The following is a 26,370-nucleotide window of genomic DNA, read 5'->3' as shown; positions in this document are numbered from 1 at the left end:
TAGTACATGGGGCTGAAAACTTCTATTTGGATATTGATGAGAGGGGAAGGATCAAGGATTTGGTTATATATAAGGGTACACAGAGCTCAGACCTCATTACACATTTACCTCTCGAATCTTTATTTTAGATAAATTTGGGCTCATAACAAAAAGCCTATAACTTAATACAAACCAGCATTTGCCATTTATTTTGATGGACTCACAAATTTAACTACACATGGGAAAATCCAAGCAAGGGAGTGTGATGGAGTCCCAATGAGAGTTGGTCGTTGACTCACAAAAAATCCAATTGATTTAATGTAAAAGATATGAAGTCCAAGTGGATTATAGGATACACGAGCCCCAAATGTGGCTTGCCACATTTTCCATATTCAGCTTCCTATCCTTTTATCTCCATCCTGCAATAATTGCCCACCAGACCTCAAGAAAATAAGCTGCATCACCACCTCATGCTCAGAAGTATTTTCAATATAAATAGCTCCGTTCTGCCTGCTGTGTATCTGGAGAGTTGATGGAAACACAATAATGCCAAGGCCATTTAGGGTAGAACTAAGGAAAGATTAAGGAGGGTGAAAAGCAGAGCTCTCTGAGAAGGGCAAAACCCCAAAGCATCAATTCCAAGTGAGCCAGAAAAACTTCTACTTGAGCCAGCTCAAAATATGTGTTAATTTTCCATTGCTCTGACAAAATACTTGAGATGATAATTAACTTAAAAGGAAGAAAGGTTTATTTTAGCCTACAGTTTCAGTTCATGGTCTCTTCGCTCCAATGCTTTTCAGTCTGTGGCAAGACAGAATATCACAGCAGAAAAGCACTGTTCACCTCATGGTGGCCAGGACATGACACAGAGGGAGGGGTAGGGACCAGGGTCCCCATATCCCCTTCAAGGGCATGCTCCCAATGACCTAACTTCCTTCCATAAGATCCAGCCTTCTAAAGGTTCCACCACCTCCCAATAGTTCCACAGGCTGGTGACCAAGACTTTAGTATATAGGTGTTTCAGGGACATTTAAGATCCAAACCCTAACAAAACCACAGGCCCCTGAGTCCCCTTTCCTTTTCACACAGTAGTACAGATTACAATGATGCACTAGATTCATCCCCTATGACCTGCAGTTACTTCCTGTGAGAGGAATCCACTTCTCCATCCCTGTCACTGGGTTTAGGATTGAATTTGTTTTGGCCAGTGGATGTATATGCCACTGTATTTCACCAGCTGCTTTTTTCCTTCCCTCTATGAGAATCGTGAGTTCCAGGCAGGAGCTGCCTTTCAGCCTGTGTTCTGGAATGAGAAGACACAGGGAGCAGGACCTCAGTCAACCACGCACAACCAGTGAAAGGCAATGTGGGTTTAAAGAAAACATGATGGTCCTCACCCCTGAGACCTAGATGTTCCTGCAGCATAATCTTGTGTGTGTGTGTGGGGGGGGGGGGGGCGGGGGTGCTGGAGATTGAACCTAGGGCCTTGTGCATGTGAGACAAGCACTCTACCAACTGAGCTATATCCCCAGCCCACCTGCAGCATAATCTAACAAAAGCTAACTAAGGTGCTAGGGGTCACAGACTTAGTGCTCACAGCAAGTGAAGCAGAGTATGTGGTAAGACCATGGGATGACCAGGTTGTGGTAGCTGGGATGGACGCACAGTGTAAGGGTAGATTCCAGTATTAAACTTAGTTATATGAGTTAAAATTTAAAAAGGCTGCTGATTTGGTTAGCCACCACAGGGCTAATATTTACTACCTGAAAGGTTAAGAAACATACAGGTAAAAATGAAAAATACAATGACCCAACTGTTTTTCATAATTGTTTTAGAGATCTCCTAGGAATCTTTAGTTCAGAAGGAACAATCCTTTAAACTCTGGGTCCTCCCTACCCAGGTCTTTTCTTAGAATGAAAGGAAATGATTTTTTATTTTAAAAGTTCTCTCTAAAAATCCTGAGTTAGATTCTCAAGCTTCAATATAATCTGCAACACTGATCAAATGTAATCATCAGTCTTTAAAGTGACTTCTATACACAATGGGGATTACCAAGGGCATAAATTGATTCCATGGAGCATTTCATTTAATTGATTTTATCATAACTGTATCAGGTCTGATTCCAGGAAAAAAGAAATAGCCTTGTTATAGAGAACCACAGATTATGGCAGCTTTAATTTAGGTTAGATTTTTCATATAGGTGAATTGTAAATATCTGAGTATTACAAGAGCTGACTACATACTTTCAAGCTTTTATTTCCTGTCAAAGGATTTGATATTTTGCTCTCTTATAATTAAGAAGAAAGGATTACTTATCTCAAATCAATTCTAACAGAAAATTGTATAATCCCAGGAATATGGGGCAATACTCCTTTTTAACCTACTAGTAGCATTTCCAACAAAGGATACATCAGTGCTTCTATGAAAGCACATGGGACATAAATCAGACGTGACTTCAGACTACGTATAAGGCCCTTTTTGATTACAAACAATAACAGCAACATCTTGTTTCTTTTTTTTCCTCTTTATTCACAAGTTGATTGTTAATGAGAAAACACACAGGGTAAGATTAACATTGCAACTTGGATCTTCAGTCTTGTTTTTCTAACCCAAATACTGATAAAGGACACTCTTCTCATAACATTCTGTCCTCTCCCTTCTTTTGTGCCTTCAGAGTCCTTTCTAAAAGGAAATACACTGCCTGGCATTCTATATAATTTCTAAGTTCCAGGGGAAAAATGAAACAGATAAAGTGATATCTAAGAACACTGAGAACTATAGCTTCAAAAACAAGACAATAACTCAGATTTTCTTGCTTTAATTATTCTTTACATTACCACAGTAAAATATAAAATGAAGTCCAAGAGAGTACTGATACTCAATAAATGAACTATGACTTTCACATTAATGGGGCTATCAATAATAAACTGATCAATGAAGTAACTGGAACAAAGCTCAAATATAAAAATTGATTCACTATTCTATTATACAGTATTGAAACCACCATAATAACATTTTAAACACCCAGAAAGTTTGAAGTAACATTAAATAATAACTGGTAACTCCAAAATGCTGCAACATCTTTAAGTGCCTTCTGAATGACCAAAAACAGATATAATTAATTTTGTTCAGTATAATGTCAGTGAAGTTTTTTTTTTTTTACACAGAACTATATAGTTTTTAAAAACTGGTAACCCATGTAAGATACACACTAAACCCTTAAGTGACTAAACTGTTCAATAAATAGAACTCCACACTGCTTTGCTGTTACGGACTAATGAGCTTATAATTAAGAAAACCCTTTTAGGAAATTCTAGTCTATAGAATGACATGTTCAATGTTTGGCCCTATTAATTTTCAGGCAAAAACCTGATTCCTTTATAAGATATTTAATTCCTCTGAATACCACTTTTAAGGGACTTGAATTTTGTCAAAATAAATCACTAGTAATGTGTGGCCCTCCAATCTATGGGTTCTCCATGATCTCAGTTCAGTGTGAGCCAGCACACTGACTTTTCCATGAGTTCTCCACAGCACCAACTTTAAGACTTTTCCACAAAGCATCCTGCCCTTCTCTAGATTTTTGGTAGAGTGTAAAGTTAATAATGGCATGTGGTGTTCCTTAGCATAACCTGCCAAAATGTGATGATTTCCTTGGAAGAAAAGCCATGGGCTGCAATCACACGTCTGAGTTGACAGACATCCAAATGGATTCTATATAAAAAGAAAAGGTTTGTGTCTTCTGGAATATGAATGTCCACTTTTAACAAATTCAAACAGATCCCGACATAAACATCTTCGAACTTGATGGGTTTTACATGACCCATCATTTCATAGATCCTTGGCACCAAATCTCTGGACATTATATAACCCAGCCCACTGCAGTAGGGAGGGAACACCTTGAAAGGATACTCCTGGTATGAAATATGGTTTTTCTGGTAAAATCCTCTGTAGGAGTAATTATCAATGAGAGGATAACCTGTGAAAAACTTCTCTGAGTGGTTTAAATTTAAAAGATACTTCACTAAATTACCAGTATTGATGAAAACGTCAGTGTCTGTCTTCATGATGTACTTGGCATTGGGGCAAAACTCAGTTACCCACCTGAAAGCCATAATGGTTTTCAAGGTCAGGTTGTTATATGTGTCTAAAAAATCTTGTCGTATTATGTCACCATAAAGAAGGTGCTCCTCTTCTAAGGACAACGCTAACATTTTGTCTTCCCTTTCAGCTTGCTGGCCTAGTAAGAAAAATGTAAGAACCTCATATCCCCACCAAGACTTTTTTTCACCCCAAGTAACCCTAATGGCCTGCCTGGCTTTCACATCTGAGGGGTGTGAGGTCACTAGGATGACCAGAAATGGGTTTTGATGAGAGCAGTTTGAATGCTCTCGAAGTGTAAAGTGAAAGTCTTGTCTATAAATTGGCTCATACTCATAGAAGTACATCCAGTTCACACGCTCTATCACGTTATAGTGGGGAAGGCTGAGGTACCACATCACAAGGAAACTCAGGAGAGACAGCAGCAGAAGGCTCCATTTGAGGGATCTCAGTGACATCCTACTGGGAAGGGTAGTTAAGAGAGTCAGGGCCATCCACAGCAGCTGGGAAGGACGTAAGGCACAGGTTCTAGAAGATTTATAAAAAATTGGGTTAGCACTCCACCATTCAAAACATATTTTCAATTGGTATTTGAGAACAAAGGATGCAAAGCAAAACCCCAAATCCTGACTTGAATGAATCTACTTAACTTCATTTAACTATAAGCAAATGATACCAACAATCAAAAGTGTACTTTAGCTTTTACATCAAGACCAAGGTTAAGACATATCTTTCAATTATTTTGAAATGAATACTTCTTATCCTATACAAATAACTGTCTTTTATGAAATACGATTTTTTTCTTAGATGCCTGGAAGGACAGAAAGAGATGAGTAATGGTAAATTTAAAAATTAATCTACAATAAAAACAAATGAAATTGTGTTTCTTCTCTTTTTGCTGCCATGGAAAAGAAAATGCAGTAAACGGTTTGATGCAAGGATGTATTACTAGCAACATGTCCAAATAAACCAAGGGTCTTTCTCAGCTGTATGATCTGATTCTACCAAATCTGGAGTAAGGGAAACCCTATGGCAAAAAATATTTTATTTATACCGCCACTCTCCCTCCTTGGTTGTGTCTCAATTTCCTGTGCCTTTTGTATGTTGGGAAATGGTCTGGGTGTCACTGCTGCTCATAATTAGAAACCACTGAAAGCCCCCAATGAAGCATCCAGGGGAAAAAGTCTGTCTTTAGTTTTGAGTTTTCACGTTTTCCATTCCAATCTATTCAGAAATCACACACCAGATCAGAATCATGCAAGGGAACACTTCTAAGAACACTTGCTTTTACCAAAAGTCCAGTTGAGACAAGGAAACAGAGCTATGTGATTCAGCACCTTCAGACTGGCTTTCGCTCTGGCTCCAGACCCCAAAGGGCTTTTGTGCGCCTATGGACGGCCCAAGGTCAAGAGTGCCTAAATACTCACTGGACATGGTCTATGTCAACAGATTGCACCAAACACTAATGAGACCAAAGGAAATAGGTCTCTCTAGGAAGAAATGAAAATCCCAAGGCAACAGTTCAACGTGGCAGGAGAGTACAGTACAGACTGCTTCCATCAAATGCTAAGGAATTTCAGTGAAAGGGGCAGATTGATAACATGAGAAGGAGGAGGCTGAGGAGGCTTCTCATAGCTGTCCCTTCACCAACAATTATCTGGGCAATGGTTCCTGGGAATTCAGAATTTGCTGTAGAGGATGAACATTAATGTCAAAGCTTCTACCTTGGAATGACCTTAGGGTGTCTGAACACACAGCTTTTCTGCCTCTTCATACATATGAGTATGACCAGATCTTAACACGCCTTGCCTTCTCCATGAGGCCATACTCACTTGCCCTGATTACTTCTGGACCCAATAATCTTTTCTATTTTTATTGCTTTCTACATCTGAAGTCACACAATGTAATGGAATGTTTCAGTAAACTGTCCCCCGTTTGGTCGCATGTATATACATGTCTTGTCTCCTCACTTACATTCTATTGTCTTTCTTGGCAAAAACAATTTTTCTCAAGAGTCAAAGCACAAGACAGAGGAAGGCCCACAGAAAGAGTGCAGTGGACACTGACATACTATTTGCATTTGAATAAGAATACTATTGTAGGTCTGTCCACCCAACTCCCATCCTCCTCTAATCCCTTAATAGCCATAAACAGTACATGAAAGAAGCAGGAAATAGGATAGTTTTAGAATGAAAATTTTAGACGTAAAATTAACACTAGGTTTACATGTTTTTTTCCTCACTTGTCTACTCACTCTATGTCTACTCACTGCATGACCCTTAGGGGCAACATTTACATTTCAGCCACTGACAACTTACACATTTATTACAATAGTTGTAAAATGCCAGTCTTATGTCTCAGTCTAACAAATCAGCATAGTACAACAAATTTCATAGAAACAAGAGGAAAGTGTTCTAAGGTGCACCATTTTATAATTGCACATGGGCAATGGAGGCCCTGTTACTCTTCAATAATGGGAAGAACTAAAAACAGCAAGTCTTATTACAATAAGTTATTTTTATACATTCTATAACCCATGGTTTCTGAAAGTGAAAAGGTGACAATGGTTATGATATTCACTGTGTATGGGCTCATGAAGAAAATAAACCAGCAGAAAAAGAGAAGTTACCCAACCCCAAAGTGGGAAAAGATCAGACTTTCAGTCACCGACTACACAGGTGGCTCTGAAGGCAGAAAGACCAGAGTCCACACTCGAGCTCTGTCCTTTACCAACCAGGGCAGTGAGGTTTGTTATGATCCTTTCAGAGCCTTGGGTTTCCTGTCCCCCTGCTGGAGCCATCAGTACAGTGCAAACAAATGATAATACATGCAAGGCCTCTGGGCTGTGATAGGTGTCCATCAACAAAGACCTGCGCTCAGCTGCTGTTCCCCCGTTGGCACCTACGCCATCCTATCTGTGTTCTCTAAATTGATTTTTATTGTCAAAAGGGATTCTAAAGAAATAATCTTGAAAAATCTATATGACTTGAACAACAGTACATTTAAAGGCCACAAGTCTATTTCTATTTCTTACCTTCTTAATTTATTTCTTCTGAGGACCTTCAGTTTCACCCAGTGAACATTCAGCAGAAGGCAGCTGTCAAAAATAATGCTTGAAATTTCTATAAGATATGTAAGAAAAACCAGCATTCACCTATGAATCAAGGGATTAAGAGTCAAAGAGAGGAAGGGAAAAGACTAGGCATTTTCTGAACTAAGAATATCTGTTTAAATAAAAACTTAAAAAAAAAACTACTTGTTCACAGAATTCACAGTTGATGGTATCATCATGCCAAAAGGACACATGGCATTAAAAACCAGTACAGACTCAAGACTTAAATATGTATCTAGGGGTTGGGGATTTTCTCAGAGTTAGGCTGCATTGCACAAGGCCCTGGGTTTTACCCCTAGTACTGAGGCAAAAAGCAAACACCTGTATCTACATTCTCTCATCCCCTGGTATCTTCTGTCGCACTTCTTTGATAAAGAACCGAGGTCACTAAAAGAAGTACAACAGGCAACTACAGTGAGACACTCTATTTGTGTCTACTCTTTCTCTGATCCATAATCAAATTCACAGAAGGCAGCGCTGATGTGCATGTGCCAATTACCCCTTTGCAGCCCACTCCTGCCCCTTCAGTATCTCTCTGTTTGTGAAAACTCAAAACTTAAGACACATTAATAAACTGACAAGCAGCAAGGCACAATTGAGTCTGCTTATATCTTTTTTGTTCCTGCTGGTCAAGTTTAAAACCAGAGGAGGATATGAGAAATGGGGAGACACTGACATATATCACTCCTTATACCGAAAACATACTCCACAGGCACTAAAGAGTCAAAGATGGGAGAAAAATAAACCTGTGGAAACACCAAAATAAAATATGGAATTCTCATAGATTAATACAAAGATAAACACGAAAAGAAATGGCCAACATGGCAATTCTCAAAAGAAGAATACAAATGGTTACTAAAGTAAGAAAAGATGTTTGTGATAGTTTGTATATTGAATGTGTCCCAAAGGGTCATGTGTTAAAGGCTTGGTCCCCAAACTTTAGTAGGTGGAGCCTAGTGGAAAAAAGTCAGGGGGCATGGCCTGGAAGGAGATTCTGCAACCCCTGCCCTTCCTGTCTCTGCTTGCTTCCTGGTTGCCCTGAGGTAAACAGGCCTCCTCTGTCGCTGTTCCTGCCATGATGTATGTGTTGCCTCACTACCAGCTCAAAACCAACAGTCAAACGACCATGGACTGAAACCTCTGTTAACTGTGAGCCAAAATACTACCCCTCTTATTCTGGTAACAGAGATTGAACCTAGGAATACTTAACCACTGGGCCAGCACTTTTTTTTTTTTTGGAATCATGACCTCGCTAAGTTGCTGAGGCTGGCTTTGAACTTGCGCTTCTCTTGCCTCAGCCTCCCAAGGTGTGGAATTACAGGCTGCCGGTGCCACACTGCTGGCAAACCTTTCCTTCTTAAAAGTTAATTATCCCAGGTATTCTGTCAGTGATAGAAGGCTAACACAATGTTCAAATACAATGAGAAGAGATATTCTCACAAAAAATTCCAAACTAGCTCATTTAAAAAAAAAACACTAAATAGCATGCATGGGGGGGAAAAGAAATTCTTGTGGACATTCTCATATACTGTCTAGAGACATTTAAAAACATTTTATTATAACCTTAAAATTTTTCATTTTTTATGGATATATTTGTTTTTATTTATGGTGTATAGTGTTGTAATTCAATACATGGATAAAATGGGTAATGATCAGATCAGGGTTAAAGGCATTTTCTACCTCCTCAAATATTAGCATTTCTATGGGCTGGGAACCTTCAAATTCTTCTCTTCATTTATTTTGAAAGGTATAATTAATTGTTATAAACTATACTTACCACACTATGCTATAAGACACTAGAGCTATTCCCCTTTTTAACTATACTTTGGTACTTATTATTCACCTTCTTTCTATCTTCCTCCCTTCCACTTTTCCCTTCTTCTAGTCACCTCTCTTCTACTCTCTACTTGTATGTGACCAATGTTTTTTTAGCTTCCACTCATGAGTAAGAACATGCAGTATTTGTCTTTCTAAGCTTGGCTTCTTTCACTTAACTTAATGCCCGCCAGTTCCATTCATGTTGCCTCAAATGACAGGGTTTCATCCTTTTTATGGATGAATAATATTTCATTGTGTACGTGTACCACATTATTTTTATCTATTCATCCACTGATGGACTTCTTGGTTAGTTTCTTGGCTAATGTAAATAGTGATATAATAAACAGGCAGGTATCTCTTTTCCTTTGGATATACTGAGAATTAGTACTGCTGAATCATGCCTCAATAAAAACAAAGCCCAAAACCTGGGTTTAATGCCTTCATGACTCAAAGTTCCACTGAATGGTAATGACCTCAAGCTAGAAGTTAGGATCCTGACTTTTATCTTGTCCTGGTTTTCCCCTAAATCTGTGATCATGTATAATTCATGACATTTTTATTAGTTACTATTCTCCATTATTTCAGTACATATTATTTCAACACAAGAATAATTTTAAAAACCCATTTAAAACACTATAATCTCATAATGTCTCTCTTATACACACATACACATACACACATACATGAATAGGTTTAACAGTTTATAAAGTGTTAAAATAAAGTTATTCCCCCCTGCAATAATCCTGTATGGTAGGTGAGATGGTTTTATTAATAATTATTTTGTAGATGAATTTTAGAGAATTCAGATGAAATGAAAATGAAATAAAGACATCTTAAAACAGACTAGGACTTATAAAGCCCTCATTTTCTTGCTCAAATAAGTCCTTTTTTAAAAAAAATCTTTATTTTTTAGTTGTAGATGGACAATACCTTTATTTGTTTATTTTTATGTGGTTCTGAGGCTCAAACCCAATGCCTCACACATGCTAGGCAAGTGCTCTACCACTGGAGCCATAGTCCTAGCCCCAATTAAGTCCTTTAATACGAAGAAAAACTGAACTTGGGGAAAGAATGGAATGTAAGAACAATAAATTATTAAAAGATACTGAAAACTAATAACTATAAACAACAAGGAAGAGAACAAGAGAACAAAACCAAATTTATTTCCACATGGTTAAAAAAAAAAGTAAAATCAAAGTCAAAACTTATATTGTGTCTGCAAAAAAGATGTTTCAGAGGAAAACTAAAATATACTAACACACTTGGCCGATCCAGGAGGAATAAGGAGATATTGATAAGCCTTAACATTTTGCTAAAAAATTCACTGAAGAACGTGTATTAAGGTGGGCCTGGTGGTGCACACCTATAATTCCCAGCAACTCAGGAGGCTGAGGCAGGAGGATTGAAAGTTTGAGGCTAATCTCAGGAACTCAGCAGGACCCTGTCTCAAAATAAAATGAGGTGTGGGCATAGCTCAGTGGTAGAGAATGATGGGTTCAATCTCCAGTATCATAGGGAGAAAAAAAAGAATGCATATTAATCTTCAGATTGACCATTGAAGGAATGAATTTGGAACATATGCCTTCTAAACTGAGAAAAGAAACAAAGCAAGTTATCTATTTAATGGAAGATAGGAAAAAGGAAAAAAAAACCCAGAGAAAATGCATGGTCAATGGAAAACATGAAAGATGACAGAAGTAAATTTAAATATATTGTTAACTAAGGTAAATAACTCACCTACTAAAAAGGAGGCCTCCACAGACTGGCTTAAAATTCTGCTATAAACTGCTTATAAGACACACACCTAAAACAAAATAATACAAAATGTTTAAATATTAGGAAAAAGGAAAGAATATTATCAGCTGAAAATGCCAACTAAGAGAAGGCTTCTATAGTTAAGTTTTGACATCACATATGTATTTTTTAAATTTTTATTTGTTCTTTTTAGTTATACATGACAGTAGAATGTATTTTGATGTATATACATGGGTAATAAATTTTTGTGGTTGTACATGATTTAACATCACATATTCTAATTGAATGGCAACAAAGGGAATTATGTTCCTAATAGAAGGAACTATCCAAAAAGATAATTTACCAATCAAGAAGCTATGTAACCATGGGGTTGTGGCTTGGTGGCAGAATGCTCGCCTAATCAATGTGATCCTGCAACCTGTACACGTGGAAAAATGAGAATTAATACCCCATTTGAATCAAATGTATGATATGTCAAGATCATTGTATTGTCATGAGCAACTAATAAAAAATAAAATAAAATTTAATGGAAAAAAAAAGAATAAAATGGGCTGGGGACATAGCTCAGTGGTAGACTATCCCTGGGTTCAATCCCCAGCACTGGGGTGGATGAGGAGGCAGGGAGAGGTAATTAGGTCAGGGGCTCCAGTCTTATGAAGGTATTAACATAGCTCCCCTGACAGTGGGAAGAGTGAACTGTTACTCCTCAGTCCCTCTTACACATCTACTCCTTCTGTACACGTCCATTTCCACTTCCACTTTCCTGCCACACATGGATCAACATATGGCCCTCCTCAGAAGCCAAGCAGATGCTGGCATCATGTTCTTGAACTTCAAAAAACTATAAGCTAAATACATATTTTCTTTTAAGTGTTGTCCAATCTCTTGGAAAATGGTCTAAGACCCTAAGTAACTGATATAGCAAGCAAACAAAAATTAAGAATGTGTTTCAAATAATATTATTAATAATCTTGATCTAATAGAATTATTTAGCATCTTTCTTTTAATAAAAAGAAAAGAAATACAGTAGGCCATCCATATCCATGGGTGACACATGTATACAACCAACTGCAGATAAAAAATATTAGGAAAAATGTCTGTGCCAAACATGTGTAGGCTTATTCTCTTTGCCATGATTCCCTAAACAGAGTCTAACAACTATTTATGCTGTATTAGGTAATACAATTTACAAATTATTTAAAGTATACAGAAGGATATGTATAAGTTACATATAAATACCATACTGTTTTATATATGGGCCTTGAGCATAAGAGGACTTTGGTGTCCACAGGGGTCCTTGAACCAATCCCTCACAGATACTGAGAGACTACTATACTTTTTTAAAGACTGTATAAAACATTTATCAAAAAACTGGTATCAGATTACACAGACCACTCAATAGTTCTAAAAACACAACTGAGTATAGGCTACATTCTGTAATCACAATATAATTACAAATCAACAACAAAAATGTATGAAAAACATTTTAAAAATTTGTTTAGGGCCTGGGATGTAGCTCAGTGGTAAATCACTTGCCTAGCATGCATGAGGCCCTGAGTTCAATCCTTAGCACTGTAGAAAAAAAGTTTTGTTAGAAACTTAAAATAATCACACACACAATTTTGGTTTAACCCACAAATTTAAAGAGACTATAACACTATAAATTATTTCAGATATCTGCAGATGAACAGTGACAATGCAGTATATCTCAATGAAGCAGATATTACACCAATCCTTAACTTGAAAATTACTGATGAGGTGGGGAGACAAGTATTTTTTTTCCTGGTTTTAAAGAATGATCTATAGAGGAATAGACAAAGGGGAATGAAAGGAAGGGATGAGGGAAGGAATAGGAAAAGTCAGTGGAATAAACCTGACCTAACTTTCCTATGTATGTATACAAATTTATGACAGTGAATCATCATGTACATCCATAAGACACTAATTTTTTAAAAAAAATCTGTAAGTATACAGCAGAAAGATTAGTAGAACCGAGGGAACAGAACAGGAGGATGGGAGAGGAAAGAAGTACTGGAGACTGAATTAGAACAAATAATATTCTGTGATTTTATAACTATATTGTAATGTGTTCTATTATTATGTATAACTAAAAAAAAACAATAAAAAAATGATACAATGGAAATAGGGGTGCACACCTTAATCCTAGCTATTTAGGAGGGCTAAAGCAGGAGGACTGCAAGTTCAAGGCCAACAGCAACTTAGTGAGACCCTATCTCAAAATAAAAAATTAATGGAGCTGGGGACATAGCTCATTGGTAGAGCACCCCTGAGATTCAATTCCTAGTACAAAAATCATCATCATATCATCATCATTACTTGTTTTTCAAGGGAAGCAAACAGCTTTGGTTGAAAAAGGAAAAACTTTTTATAGAAAAACGTAGATGGAATGACAGAACAACAAAACTGCCTCATTTTGCAACATCTCATGAAATTACAGATTCAGTGTTTTAATCATCAAATTCAGGACTGATGAAGAAATAAACATCTGTGTAGTACCAAAGGAATATCACAAAGATTACATTTTTTAGATGCAAGGACCGAACAGATATAAACTTTACATTGTAGGATGAGGGTGTCATAACTCTAACTCAATGATCAATCTTAACATTATCAATGGTGGAAAAATACATATTATCTGTCTCCTAATGAGATAAAATATGAACAATATTACTTGTGATGTTTCCTAGTTGAAAATATTTGATTGAAATCTAATCAAGTTTTACAAGAAATACAAAAGAGAAGAAATACATAAAGAAATATATAAGAAATATATATATATATATATATATATATATATATGAAATTCATAAGCAAAGAAATACCACGAGAAAACAATCAAGGGAATCTAGGAGGTGGGTTTTAGGAGAAAATGAGCTAGTTTTTTCAGCTAGTAGTGCCATGAAAAAAGTAATGGTTCCAGATTAAAAGAGATCCAGGGACAGATACAGTTGCAATGTATGGCCCTGGCCTGGATCCTGCAGAAATTAAAGACAATCCAGACATTAGGTGATTCAGGAAGAATTATTTTGTTAAGTGAAATAATGTCAACTGGCTATAAAAATTTTTTTTGAATAAAGACAATGTGGCATGGCCATACAATTGGATATTACTCACCTGAAAGAAGAAACAAAGTTCTAATACATGCCAAAACAAATATCAGTTGTAGAATTCTTAAATGCATGTGTCTAAAAAAACTTACACTACATTTAAAAGGTTAGACACTCAAAACAAGATAATGTGTGAGTCACTTTAAATATTCAGAAAGGGAAAAAATTAGGGGTATGGGGAGGGGATACTAGGGATTGATTCCAAGGGCATCTACCACTGACATACATCCCCAGACCTTTTTATTTTTCATTTTGAGACAGGATCTCACTAAGTTGTTGGGGCTAACTTTAAACTTGTAATCCTCCTGCCTTAACCTCCTGAGCTGTTGGGATTACAGGTGTGCACCACAGTGCCTGGCCAAGAAGAGAAAATCTATAAATACTAGGTCAATAATTGCCTGGTATGAAACTGGGTCTGATTGCAAATGGGCATAGGGAATGGTGACATTTTAAAATTGTGTTGTGGCAATGACTGAGCATGTTTAAATTCAGTAAACATTACTGACCTGTTCACTTAAAATAATTTTATGGTCATGTCAACTATACATCAATGAAACTGTTAAAAATAGTAAACTTAAAATTGTTTTTAAGAGTCAAACACTGATGAATTTAGCAGTAGGATGTCAAGAACCTCTGTGTACTTTAAAATAATTCAGTAATAATAATAAAAAGAATTAAGAAAGACAAAAATTTCCTCTCACATTTCTGTTGGCATACAAAATGCAAACCTCCAATGGAGGACAATGGAAGTACATACTCAAATTACAACACATTCACCCCTTTCATTAGTAATTTTGATTCAGAAATTTATTTCAGATGCAACTTCGTATGTCCAAAATGATGTATGTATGTAAGATTACTCACTGTAATACTGCTATAGCAAATAATTAGGAAAACCCCAGAGATTTCTCATAAGATATCTTACACCAACTATGCCTCATACATCCTCACAACTGTATAGCCGTTTTAAAGAAAAAGACAAGAATAAAGTCTGACATGGGAAGATTTCTAAAATATATTAAGGGAAGTGAGATATGGAACAATGTTTATAATGTGTTAATTTTTATGTCAGAAAGGAAGAGAAAATAAAAAATATTTATGTGCGCATGAGAAAAAATGATAGAAAGACACACAAGGTAGGCAGGGAGGAATGGGTGGATTAGGAAAGGGACGAGAGCAAGACCCTTTAATGTAACACCTTTTTATATTATTTTGACTCTGAAACTATTTGTGCTACGTATAAACACACCAGACATAACTTAATCAGTCCTTATAGAAATTTAATGACCTTCTAAAGACAAAGTAGTTCTTAAAAAAATTGAATTACCTTTTATTTTTATATTCATTTCACATATTTATTGGTATATAATTTTACATACAGTAAAATTTACCCTCACCTTCTTTTTTAAGTATACCCTTTTTATCATGCTGTTTTATAAGTTTTTAGTCAGATAACCACCAGCACAACAAGACAGAAAAAGTTTCATCTCAAAATTCTACTTTGTGTTGCCTTGTAAGAAAGTCTTCCTCCCATCCCCAGGCAACCACTAATCTGTTTTGTTTTGCTTTTCTACCGCTACAATGTCACATCAATGGAATCACACAGTATCCAGTATACAATCATACAGTAGGCACACTTCTAAGTCTGGCTTCTTTAATTACCAGAAAAAGACAGATTGAAAATAAGTGAGCTAAATATTTAGCTCAAGAAGTTAATAATTACGATGTTCTTTCAAAGAAAATAAGATGAATAATAAAGTAGAAAATAATGAAATAAAAACAATAAAGATGATTATCACATAACAAGCAAACATTAGGATTAAAAATGTCCAAAATGATGTATGTATGTAAGATCATTCACTGTAATACTGCGATAGCAAATAATTAGGAAAACCCCAGAGATTTCTCATAAGATATCCTTATCTGTTAAGGAAACCACAGTAATCACAACAATCAGACTTCAGAGACATCTCCATTGTGGCTAGGAGAAACAACAGGATTCCCCTACCCTTCAGTGTTACTCAGAGATCCTCATTATCCATTATAACAAGAAAATGAGACCAAAAAAAAAAAAAAAAAAAAACTGTTTAAAAGGGGGAAAACCTCATTACTTTCATATGACATAATCATTTACACAAAAACTCAAGGGAGGAAAAGATAATATATAAAGATGAGTAGATTTACAAATAGGTCAGCTATGAGATCTCAAGATATAAATGACAAACATGAAAAAATAAAATTTAACAGAAAAAATACAAAGGCAACAAAAACTAAAATGTCAGATTAAGTTAACAAAAACGTGCAAGACCTGAGGTAGAAAACTAAAAACTAAGGAATTTTTCTACAGAATGTAAAAAAAGAAAACTAGGAATAAATGAAGAGAGATAAAATATTTGGGGATAAGAAAACTCCAAACTAAAGAACCTACTTCCCCAATTAATCAATAAAATCATAGGATTTAAAAAAAAAATGATAAAAAGAGCCTAAAATTCTAGGACCATAATTATCCAAGAATAATCAAGACAATTTTGAAAACAAAGAATGAGGCCAGAGTTGGATGGGGATTATAAAATCATATTAGAGCTACAGTAAATAAAACCAAGATTAAATATAGGTTAAATGATCAAATAGAAAGACCAGAAGCAGATCCACACATACATGGGGATTTGACAAATGACATCACAAACCACTGGGATTGGACTCAGTACTCTATATAAGGCTAAACGTGAAGAATTAAACTATTACTACAAAGTATACCAGAATATATTTGTGACCTCTGTAAGGAGAACCTTCATAGATAAGTTACAAAAAGCCTACCTTATAAAACAGAGGGAAAATACACAGTACCACGTTAAACTACATCACTACTATTATAGAGTAAGACACCACAAACACAGTTAAACTATGAGCCACAGACTTAGGATATTTACAATAAAGCAAACAAAGGACTGGTATTTCCAGAATCTTTTTACTATATTTTTTTATATGGTACCTATCTGTAAAAACCTGTGAATATTGTTTTATATATAAGTTTCTATAAAGTTTGTAGAAAACTTACAAGTTAAAAAGAAAATGAATGAACTGTAAGCAGTTTGCAGAAGAGGAAATCAGAATGGTCAACAAACATGAAATGAGACTCAATCTCACCAGTAATGAAGGCAAATTAATAAAGAAATGCAAATTAAAATCAGGTAGAGATATTGAAATTTTAACCCATCAGACTGAAAAATATCAAAAAGCTTAAAATTAATCAGGTAAATGCTACCTATCATACACTAGGGCAAAACACAAACTGCTACAATTTCTTGGTGGCATCTAGTAAAAATGAAAAGTAGCCATTCCTTTTCTTGATATGTATCCTAGAAAATGCTCACATATGTGCATCCTGGAGACATGTATGCTTATCATTAGCACAAAAGCCAAAAACTCAAGGTTAAAATGTGTATCAGTAAGAATAGACAAATAAAACCTGGTATGCCTTCTAATGGAATCCTTTATGATAGCTGGAAATACACACACACACATACACACACACACACACACGAATTGTACATAGTATTTCAATTTGAATAGATCTCAAAATGCTGAGTAAAAACTAGAAGATAAATAATTTTATACAAACTGTGTTTGTGTGTATGTCAATGGTATTTATAAAATAATTTTAAAACCACATATGAGAAATGATAGGCTTTTTAGAAGCAGCTACATATGTTACCAGAGTCCTAGGCCACAGCCTCACTGGGGATTCAACAAAACAGGTCTGGCCACTAGCACCAAAAACCTAACAGAAAAGGAAAGGGTGAAAAGCATGATAGGAACTTTAATCAGTATAGATGCACCAAAACAAGAGGACCCATATGTCCTTAGCCTTGTCTAATGACATTGAGATTTTATAGACAGGGAAATGAGGGTAAAGTTTGGGGCTTTGCACAGTTGAGGGCACTGCACAGCTGCCAAAGCAGGTGATCTTCAAGTGTGATCTGGTCCATCACTATCTCAGGATTGGTCAAGAGGGACTAAGAAACTTTCTTTGACTCATCACAAGATGTGTATCCATCAGACCTGTTGCTGACTCCAAGGTAATTCAGGGCAAAGGAGACAGATGCAAATGGAGGCAGTGATGCCACATCCTTAATCTTGCTTTTATCCAACTATCAGATTTTTGCAGGCAAAAGTGAGGAGTCGAAATCCCTGTTACAATTTTGCCACCTTGTCTTTTGTCCATTCCTTAGTCTGAGGGCATTGGAGTGTCAGCCAATCTGCCTTTGCAGGTTTCTTGGCCTGAAGCATATAAGCAATAAGGGTCAGATGCTTAAGCCTAAAAGTAGAAGTATCATTGTAAATTATAAAAGGGAGACAAAGTCAGAACACATCCAACTAACTAACTAACTAAATAAACCATGTAGGGGATTCTCCTTCTAAATACCTCTGTGAGTATGGACTACTAAAAAAATATATTCGGGATAAAAACAAGGAAATGATTATTATTTTTTTCTTATCTAAACAGAGGGCCCCTGTCTGAGCTATGAGGTCCATCTTTTATGTGGATGTGCGTGATGGAAGGACTTCAGCGTCAGGCAATCTTGCATAAGAACCCCAAGTTACATTTAAAAGAGCCACTGTTTTTCCCTTTTAATTGTCCATGAATGATTTTCTTTTACTTTTCTACCACCCTGATATTAGTACATTTGTGTTTGGTTATATTTCCCTCATGAGTGTTTGAGTCCAAGCAGGTGACCCCTATTTAGGCCTAAAATTAATCTCTTTCTTTTTTTCCTGTTAAGTTCTGGAGATATTCCTCATGGGTTACTTTTAGGAACTTATGAGGATTCTTTTGGCACCTTTAGTCTTTTTTTTCTACCAGCTATACCATCTGCCAGGATGGGTTAGGGTGTTGCTGAACACATGTGGTTTCCCTTGAAGCACTGGGGACAGTTCCCTTTCCAATGACCCTCCTCCTCTTTGCAGAATATATCCGGATATCCCATTCTCTAGGGCCCTCACAATCCTCTTGATTAGCAACTAACTCAGAGTTATAGGGTCTTTAGAGGGATTCCACCTTTCCCCGGGTCCTAGTTGACCTTGAAGGACAAGGGTCAAAATATTCACTATTATTTTTTCTTAGCCCTTTTATTTTCCTTGGCTTTGGTCTCAAAGTATCAGTTGTTGAACACCCAGAGGGCCAGTTCTACCAGAGATGAAGTAGTAATAGTGAGTCCTAATTTTAACTTTTGTATTTTACAGTTACCCCTTCCACTTAATTGGGGTCACCATTAGTATGAAGAGTCAATGTTACATCCTGTCCGTCCTATAGGTGATGGCTTATTAGCTCAAATTGTTAGGTTATTCTATTAGAAGTTGTACTTCATAAAACATTAACAGGAGACATTTATAAAGTTTTACAAGAGAAACACAAAACAAAATTAAAAACAGCAGAAACACATTTAGTTTGTATGACTGCTCTGAACCAAGAAACACAATTTTTATAATACTTATATACCTTTGATATTTGGTTACCTTCTACAAAAACCAATAAATAATTTATCAGCTCCATCATGCATGATATCATTTACAAATCCTATTTCTTTTTAAAACCCTTTTGCACCCTACTAGAACTTCCCATTGCCTACTTTGGGGGTTATCCTAACATGGAGCAGTGCAAAAGGCAGAGTCTTAGCCCAGGAAAGGCTGGTCTTTTGACAAATGTTAGTTGAAATTTTTACATTTTAAGCTAATATTCTTCTCCCCCACCCTTTAAATATCATTCTACTCAGGAGTAAAAGAAAACAAAGCTCTCATGTATTCAATCTGTTTGAAGATTAGTTAACATGATATAATCACATCTGCAACCTAGCTCCAATGGAAAGGCTAAGAAAACGCTTAATTTCCCTTTTTAGGTGGAAAAACTGTTTTCATGTTGCATATTGCCAACCTTAAAAATTAATCAGGTTCTCCCTATTGTCTTTCCAAAAATACATATAAATTCCTACCCCAGTGTAACAAATAACATAATTCTCCTCATATAAATCATCAGTAACAGGTTACTTTTAGCCAATTACATATCTTAAATGACATTCTGTCTCTTAAGAATAAATGAAAAGTTTAAAAATTAAAATAGAATGTAGTAATTTCTGAGGTACTCCTTAGATGACCAATGTCCAATCCTTTTAATTATCACAGTATCACAGTTTGGAATGCCAAGGGTTTGTGAATATCTAACTATATTTGCTCAAAGAGAACAGTCATAATACAAACAAGAGCACAAAAACATGTACCTTAAAAAAAAAAAAAAAAAAAAAAAGCCTGTCCCCACGATTGGAGGACACCAGTTTGGTAAGGTGTTTTCCCTAACTTTGCATTTTAGAATACATATACATTTGGGGAACGTGAATACATTTAACATACAAAGAAGCCAGGAATACTCAGTATCAGAGCAACACAGAAGTTCCCCCCACCCCACATATGTATATGTATAAAAATCATAGTTCAGTAAGGTAACTCTTAATATTGTAGTTTTGCCTTTAACCAGTCTACATAGGTTAATAGCACCAGCAAATTCCAAGATTAGATTTAAAACTCTTGTCTGTTCAGGAAACAGTGCTAATACCCATAAATAGATTATTACCTGATGTACAAGTGCATCTCATGTATGTAAAGAGCACTTAACAAATCACCTTGTATGTATTAAACCTACATACTTTTAACTTTACAAACTCATGTGTAACATTTAGACAAAGCATATTTAGCTCTCTCGGGTTTAAACAGTCCCTCCGAAACTAAGAGCAACTTCCTGATAGCTTTCTGTAGGATGTGAATTAAAGTTCCAAATTGTTCTAACTTCTGAACTTCCTCATACTGAGGAACTTGTAAACTTCCTCTCAATTAGGAGGCTCATTGGAAGCTGAGATAGACAGGTTCTCTGGGTAACTAAATCTGCCTACATCTCTTGCCTTTGTCCTACTTTGCCTCCTCTTCTCTTCTAAAAGCTTTTCTCACCCTTCAGCTCTCTGAAGATGATTATTTCAGACAAAAAGTCTCTTCCTATCTTCCTTCAAAGCTGGCTTTGAATTAACCTATTTTCCTGCCAATACTTTTCAGAGTATTTGTGGAGCATAATGAGCAGCAAAGCCTAGCCTCTTGCCCCTGCTCAATATCAAGATGCATTCAGGTTTCTAGTCACAGACATACAGGTGTCAAATATATCATAATAATCTAACATTGTCATTTAATTAGTTATGAAGTGAGTGTTGAAAAGATTTTAAAACAGAAAGGCACTTAAACCCTAATTCTTTTTAAGAGTTTCTTCAAGTAATGAAAACCTAATCAACACAAGAAATTATTTTAATAAAACACAAAATTTTTATTCTTAAGACAGTTCCCTTTAAATGTTAATGATAGCCTACTTAATTACACAAATTTGATATAATTTATCTCCCACAAATCTTGTACAACTTCCTTAGATACTCTATAACTTGTTTACATCCTTAATTTTGTCCTCTTTTTTACCCATCTTGGACTTTAGGACAAAAATCTTACTTTACCATACAAAATCCCTTCTCATCCAAAAAATTCCCCCAAAATACATCCGAATAATTTTCTCTTTCTTCTTGTTGATTATTACTTGTTGGTTATATTATGCCTTTTTTCTTCCTTAAGTTTAAAATTTAAAACAATCTTTAGAAAATTTCTGAATTTAAGCTAACTAATCTTTTATCAATGACTTAAAATACTTTATGCTTATTTAAATTAAAACATATTAAGGGTTTTTGTGTTCTTTGCATATAGAATTACATGTTAATCAGAATTTAACTTTTAGTGATCTTGCTTTTTAGTGAAGAGCAGAAACTTATTCTTTCAAATACCAATAATTCATAAAAATACAATTATTAGTAGACCCAAACACATATATATTCTTATAGAATTTAAGAATACTTGAACTTAGCAATTGATGTTTCAATATTTTTTAAACATTTATTTTTTTAGTTGTAGGTGGACACAATATCTTTATTTTATTTTTATGTAGTACTGAGGATTGAACCCAGTGCCTCATGCATGCTACGAGCACTCTATCTCTGAGCTACAACCCTAGTCCCCAATGTTTCAATATTTTCACTTACAAATGACTGAGATGTTTTTCCTAACACATACATTTAAAAATGTTTATTCCATTTATGTCTAATTTACCCACTTCAATAGTTATTTTTAGATTACCCAAGAAAACCAGGGTATCAAACACAGTTAACATTTTAAATTATTAATATTATTAGTAGTAGTATTTGCCAAAGAAAAACCCTAAAAGCAATGGATGCTGTATTTCAAACTTCTTAACAGAGGCAAATATAGTCCTGACTGGTGAGTAACTTAGGTAAAAAAAAAAAAAAATTGTGTTCATTATTCCAAAGATATCTTTACTTTTATCTAACAAGTTTAAATTATTTTTAAGGATTTACATAAGTTATTTGAACTCAAAGTCATATGAATTTATGTCCTTTAAATTTATGAGCCCTTATTTATGTGTAAGCTAATTTGGTACCATGTAGGCACAATGTACAATATACATATGTACAAAAACATACATAAAAATGTTATAGTAGGTAGACAGATGTGAGTAGGGTGATGGGAGAAGGGAGAATAGAGCTCACTCCATCTTGAGTGATAAGATCACTCCACTTTGTGGGATGAAAAACTCCACCCATAACCACCACTGTCATAGGTGCTTTTTTTTCAGGGCTAGATATGGAAACCAGGGCCTCATGCACACTAGATAAGTGTTCTTATCTATCTTATCTTATCTATCCCCAGCCCTAGATACTACCTTCTTAAAACTAAAAAGAAATGGAACTTTCCTATTTAGGAGTATGCACAGAGAACTGAGGCACTAAGCCATAGCAGAAAGCCATGTTAACCGCCCCAAATGAAAAATTCATGGTGGGAGGATCCCAACTAGATCATAAAACCCTACAATGCAGAAGACACAAGGCTGCTTCCTTTCTTAGAATGGTAGCACTGTGCTCTCCCTGGGGTGTTAGTATCTGGGCTTTTTCTCCTGCCACTCCATTATGTAAATTAGCTTTTTGCCTCTTTGTCCTGATCTTTGCAGTCTTGCCCTTGTTAGTGCAAAATACAAGTGCATCAGCTAGCTCAGAAGGTTGCAATTTTGAAGTGGAACCTCCACTAAAATGGGGATCAAATTCAAGGAAGGAGAAAGTGTTTGGAGAAAAATCCCATCTGGCACTCCAGCTGGTTTTATGTTTGATGATTATGGTGCCTCAACTTGCAAGTACTTAAAAAAAATGGGGAACATTTGATATTTCTAAGTTGGTTTTCCTGAGTGCTGATCTAGGTCCTTGGGCTAAAACAAAAATGTACAAGAGAGTTAATAATAATTAGTCCACTATTCAGGACAGCCCCACGGAAACAGCCCAAATACCCACCCATAATAAAAGAGATAAATATGCCATATTATCCATAATGAACAAACTACCAACTTGCATGGTAGTATGGAGAATCTCAACCATAATGTTGAGTGAAAGAAGGTGGAACACCTGGTTAAAGAGTAGATTCCGTTTATACAACATTGACAAGCAAGAAAACCACAGTGTTAGAATTCAGGCACTCTTCAGGGAGAGGGAGAAAATATAACTGGGAGAGGGAGGATAAGGGGACTTTCTGGGGCACTGGCCATGCTCTATTTCTAGACCTAGATGGGGCTACAGGTGTGTTCACTCTGATAATTCATCTTATAACTTGTGCATTTTTCTTTTGGCAAGTCATATTGTACTGAAGATATAAAATAAGCTGGCAGTCCTGCTCATCAATCTGTGCACTCCTTACTGCTGCAGTCAGTGTGGGCAGGGTCTACCTCCAGGGTCAGCATGTGGTGAGATCAACAGTAACTGCTCCCAGGCACCAGTTCATGTACTCTTCATGAGTCCCCCCAGAAGCTGAGGTGCTTTTAAGGTCTTTATATCTCCATTTAACAAGTGAGGAAACTAAGGCTTAGGGAGAGCAATAACTTGTCCAAAGTCCCAGGCTGGTTAAGTAGTGGAGGAAAACTCAAACAGGACTCCAAAGCTCATGTTCTTGGCCACCAGATAGGAGGGAGTGTGCTGCATGGCCACTGGGCTCTTAATCGAGGGAGTCCTTATAAACACAGCTGCTTGAGATTTGGCTTTAATTTACTGCAGCCAGTGAGCCTGATACAAACATTGAAGCGGCATCACAAAGTCTTTGCGCAGAAAGACTAAGAAGATTTTCACTCTCAAAATCTGAAATATGAGGAGGCTGGGGTTGTGGCTCAGCGGTACAGCACTCACCTAGCATGTGCAGGGCGCTGGATTCGATCCTCAGCACCACATAAAAATAAAATATGGGTATTGCGTCCAACTACAACTGAAACAAAATATTTTAAAAACTTAAAATATGAGGAGTTATTAACAAGTATTAATAACTAATAACTTGTCATTTAGGCAGATATATACTGAGCACTAGAAAATACAGAGGCAGGAAATAATCTGTTCAGAGAAAAAAATTAACAAAGAGTGCAATGTTACAATTATTTAAGCCAAAATAACCTGAAATTCTTTCCTGAGGTGCAAAAATGCTGGCTATTTTCTGAAAAAAGAAATCAAATTTAATTCCTTTAAAAATATATAAAACTTTTCCTTTATTTTATTACTGGAAATTAACCCCAAAGTGCTCTACCATTGAGTTACATCCCCAGCAATGCCCCCTCTTTTTTTTAATTATTATTTTTTATTTTGAGATAGGGTCTTGCTAAATTGCCCAGGTTGGCCTCAAAATTGCAATCCTTCTGCTTCAACCTCCCAGGTGTCTGGAATTACAGGTGTAATCCCAGGTGGGATTATAGTTCGGCACCACTGTGCTCAGCTATATAAAATTTTTCTAATTGCAAATGTAATAGATGTTCATCAGAGAAAAGTTAGTGAATGCAAAAAAAGTACGAGGAAAATGAGAGCTGTAAAGACAGCAATATTACCATTTTTGAAGAAGATCTACCAAGTGTCTCACTCAGTTATATATACACAAACTCTCATCTCATTTGCTACCCCTTTCCCAATCCCATTCTTTCCCTTCCTTGAGGAGTCTGCACTTGCTATTCCACTAATGAGTTCTTGGAAAGGCTGGCTTCTTAAACTTTAGACATCAGCAAAATTTCACTTAGAAGAATCCTTACCTGACCCCTTATCTCAAGTTAAGTTTCCCCAGCCCTTGTTTTCTATCACATCCTTCTTATTTTCTTCTAAGCATTTAATGCTATCTGGATTTTCTTTAAAAAAAAAAAAAAAAAAAAATTGGTAGGCTGGCTTTGTAGCTCAGTGGTAGAGTGCTTGCCTAGCACTTGTGAGGCACTGGGTTCAATAAAATAAAATAAAGGTACTGTGTCCATCTACAACTAAAAATATATTTTTTTAAAATTGTGTTTATTGTCTGTTCCCTTTAAGAGAATGTGAAATTGGGCTATAAAAAGACCTGATCAATCCTGTTCCCTTCCATAGCCCCACTGTCTCACACATGGTAGATGCTTGGGATACCGGCATACAGTGCAAAGTTTGGTAATGAACATTTTTTTCTTTTTTTTGGATTGAGGATTGAACCCAGAGGTGCTCTACTACTGAGCTGCATCCTTAGTCCTTTTATTTTTTGAGACAGGGTCTCTAAGTTGCTCAGGGTCTCACTAAATTTCTGAGGCTGGCTTTGAACTTGTTACCCTCCTGTCTCAACCTCTCAAATTGCCAGGATTACAGTGCAGTGTGTGCCTCTGTGCCTTGCCCTTTTGATTTTTTGAGACAGGTCTGGCTAAATTGCTTAGGCTGGCCTCAAACTCGGGTTCCTTATGCCTCAGCCTTCCGAGTCACTGGGATTACTTATAGGCACATGCCACTGTGCAGGCTGGTAATGAACTTTTATCCACTTAATAAATATTCCTAAGAATGAACTGAATCTAAAAATAAACTCCTGAATTTGTTAGATTATGCTTACTTTTCTCTAGGCATCTTCTAATAACAAAGCATTATTCTAATAGTTTCCCTGATTCTGATCATGTGCATTTCAAAAGGGCCAGAGAGGAAAAAAAACAAAAAACAAATTTTAATTAAACTTTAAGCCCAAGCATGCTAGATTGGGGTCATTCCAAGAAAACACATGTGCAAACTAAACCACTGACAGTTGTGCAACATTCTAATTTTTCTTCTACATAAAAGAAACAACGGTGCAAAGGGGCTGGAAATCCTAATTGCCTAATACAGATCCTGTGAATATTAAGTTAAATACAAATCACAATGACACAATCAAACATATCCTTTCATTTATAAAGGAGGGAAAAAACCCACATATCAATATCCATCCTTGAGGGAAATCTCCCTAGTAGTAACTCTCAAACTAAACACATTAATTCATAAACAATGCAATATAATTGAGTCTATTATTCATTAGACTCAGTTAAATGCCTAATTA

The 26,370-nt window shown here is 36.0% G+C and overlaps 1 protein-coding gene across 7 annotated transcripts in view; it reads right to left on the bottom strand.

Annotated features, from left to right (window-relative positions):
• Positions 1-3,439: 3,439 nt before the first annotated feature.
• Positions 3,440-26,370, bottom strand: part of B3galnt1 (beta-1,3-N-acetylgalactosaminyltransferase 1 (Globoside blood group)) — a 28,993-nt gene continuing 6,062 nt past the window's right edge. For 4 of the 7 annotated variants that reach the window (XM_071615510.1, XM_071615508.1, XM_071615509.1 and 1 more), the window contains exons 4-6: positions 10,748-10,814; positions 7,115-7,234; positions 3,440-4,608 (exon numbers count right to left, since the gene is read on the bottom strand). In XM_071615510.1, coding sequence (XP_071471611.1) covers positions 3,579-4,608; positions 7,115-7,230 — 1,146 coding nt within the window. In that variant the 5' untranslated portion in view covers positions 7,231-7,234; positions 10,748-10,814 and the 3' untranslated portion in view covers positions 3,440-3,578. Of the gene's footprint in view, positions 4,609-7,114; positions 7,235-10,747; positions 10,815-11,108; positions 11,263-24,209; positions 24,286-26,370 lie in introns of those variants that run through there. The other 3 variants (XM_071615511.1, XM_071615512.1, XM_027933715.3) reach the window with 3 other exon arrangements.

This window comes from Marmota flaviventris, chromosome 8 (assembly GCF_047511675.1).
Source record: "Marmota flaviventris isolate mMarFla1 chromosome 8, mMarFla1.hap1, whole genome shotgun sequence".
Taxonomy (NCBI): Eukaryota; Metazoa; Chordata; class Mammalia; order Rodentia; family Sciuridae; genus Marmota; species Marmota flaviventris.
Note: the sequence above shows the minus strand (reverse complement) of the source record. Positions and strands in the feature narration are given on the sequence as shown.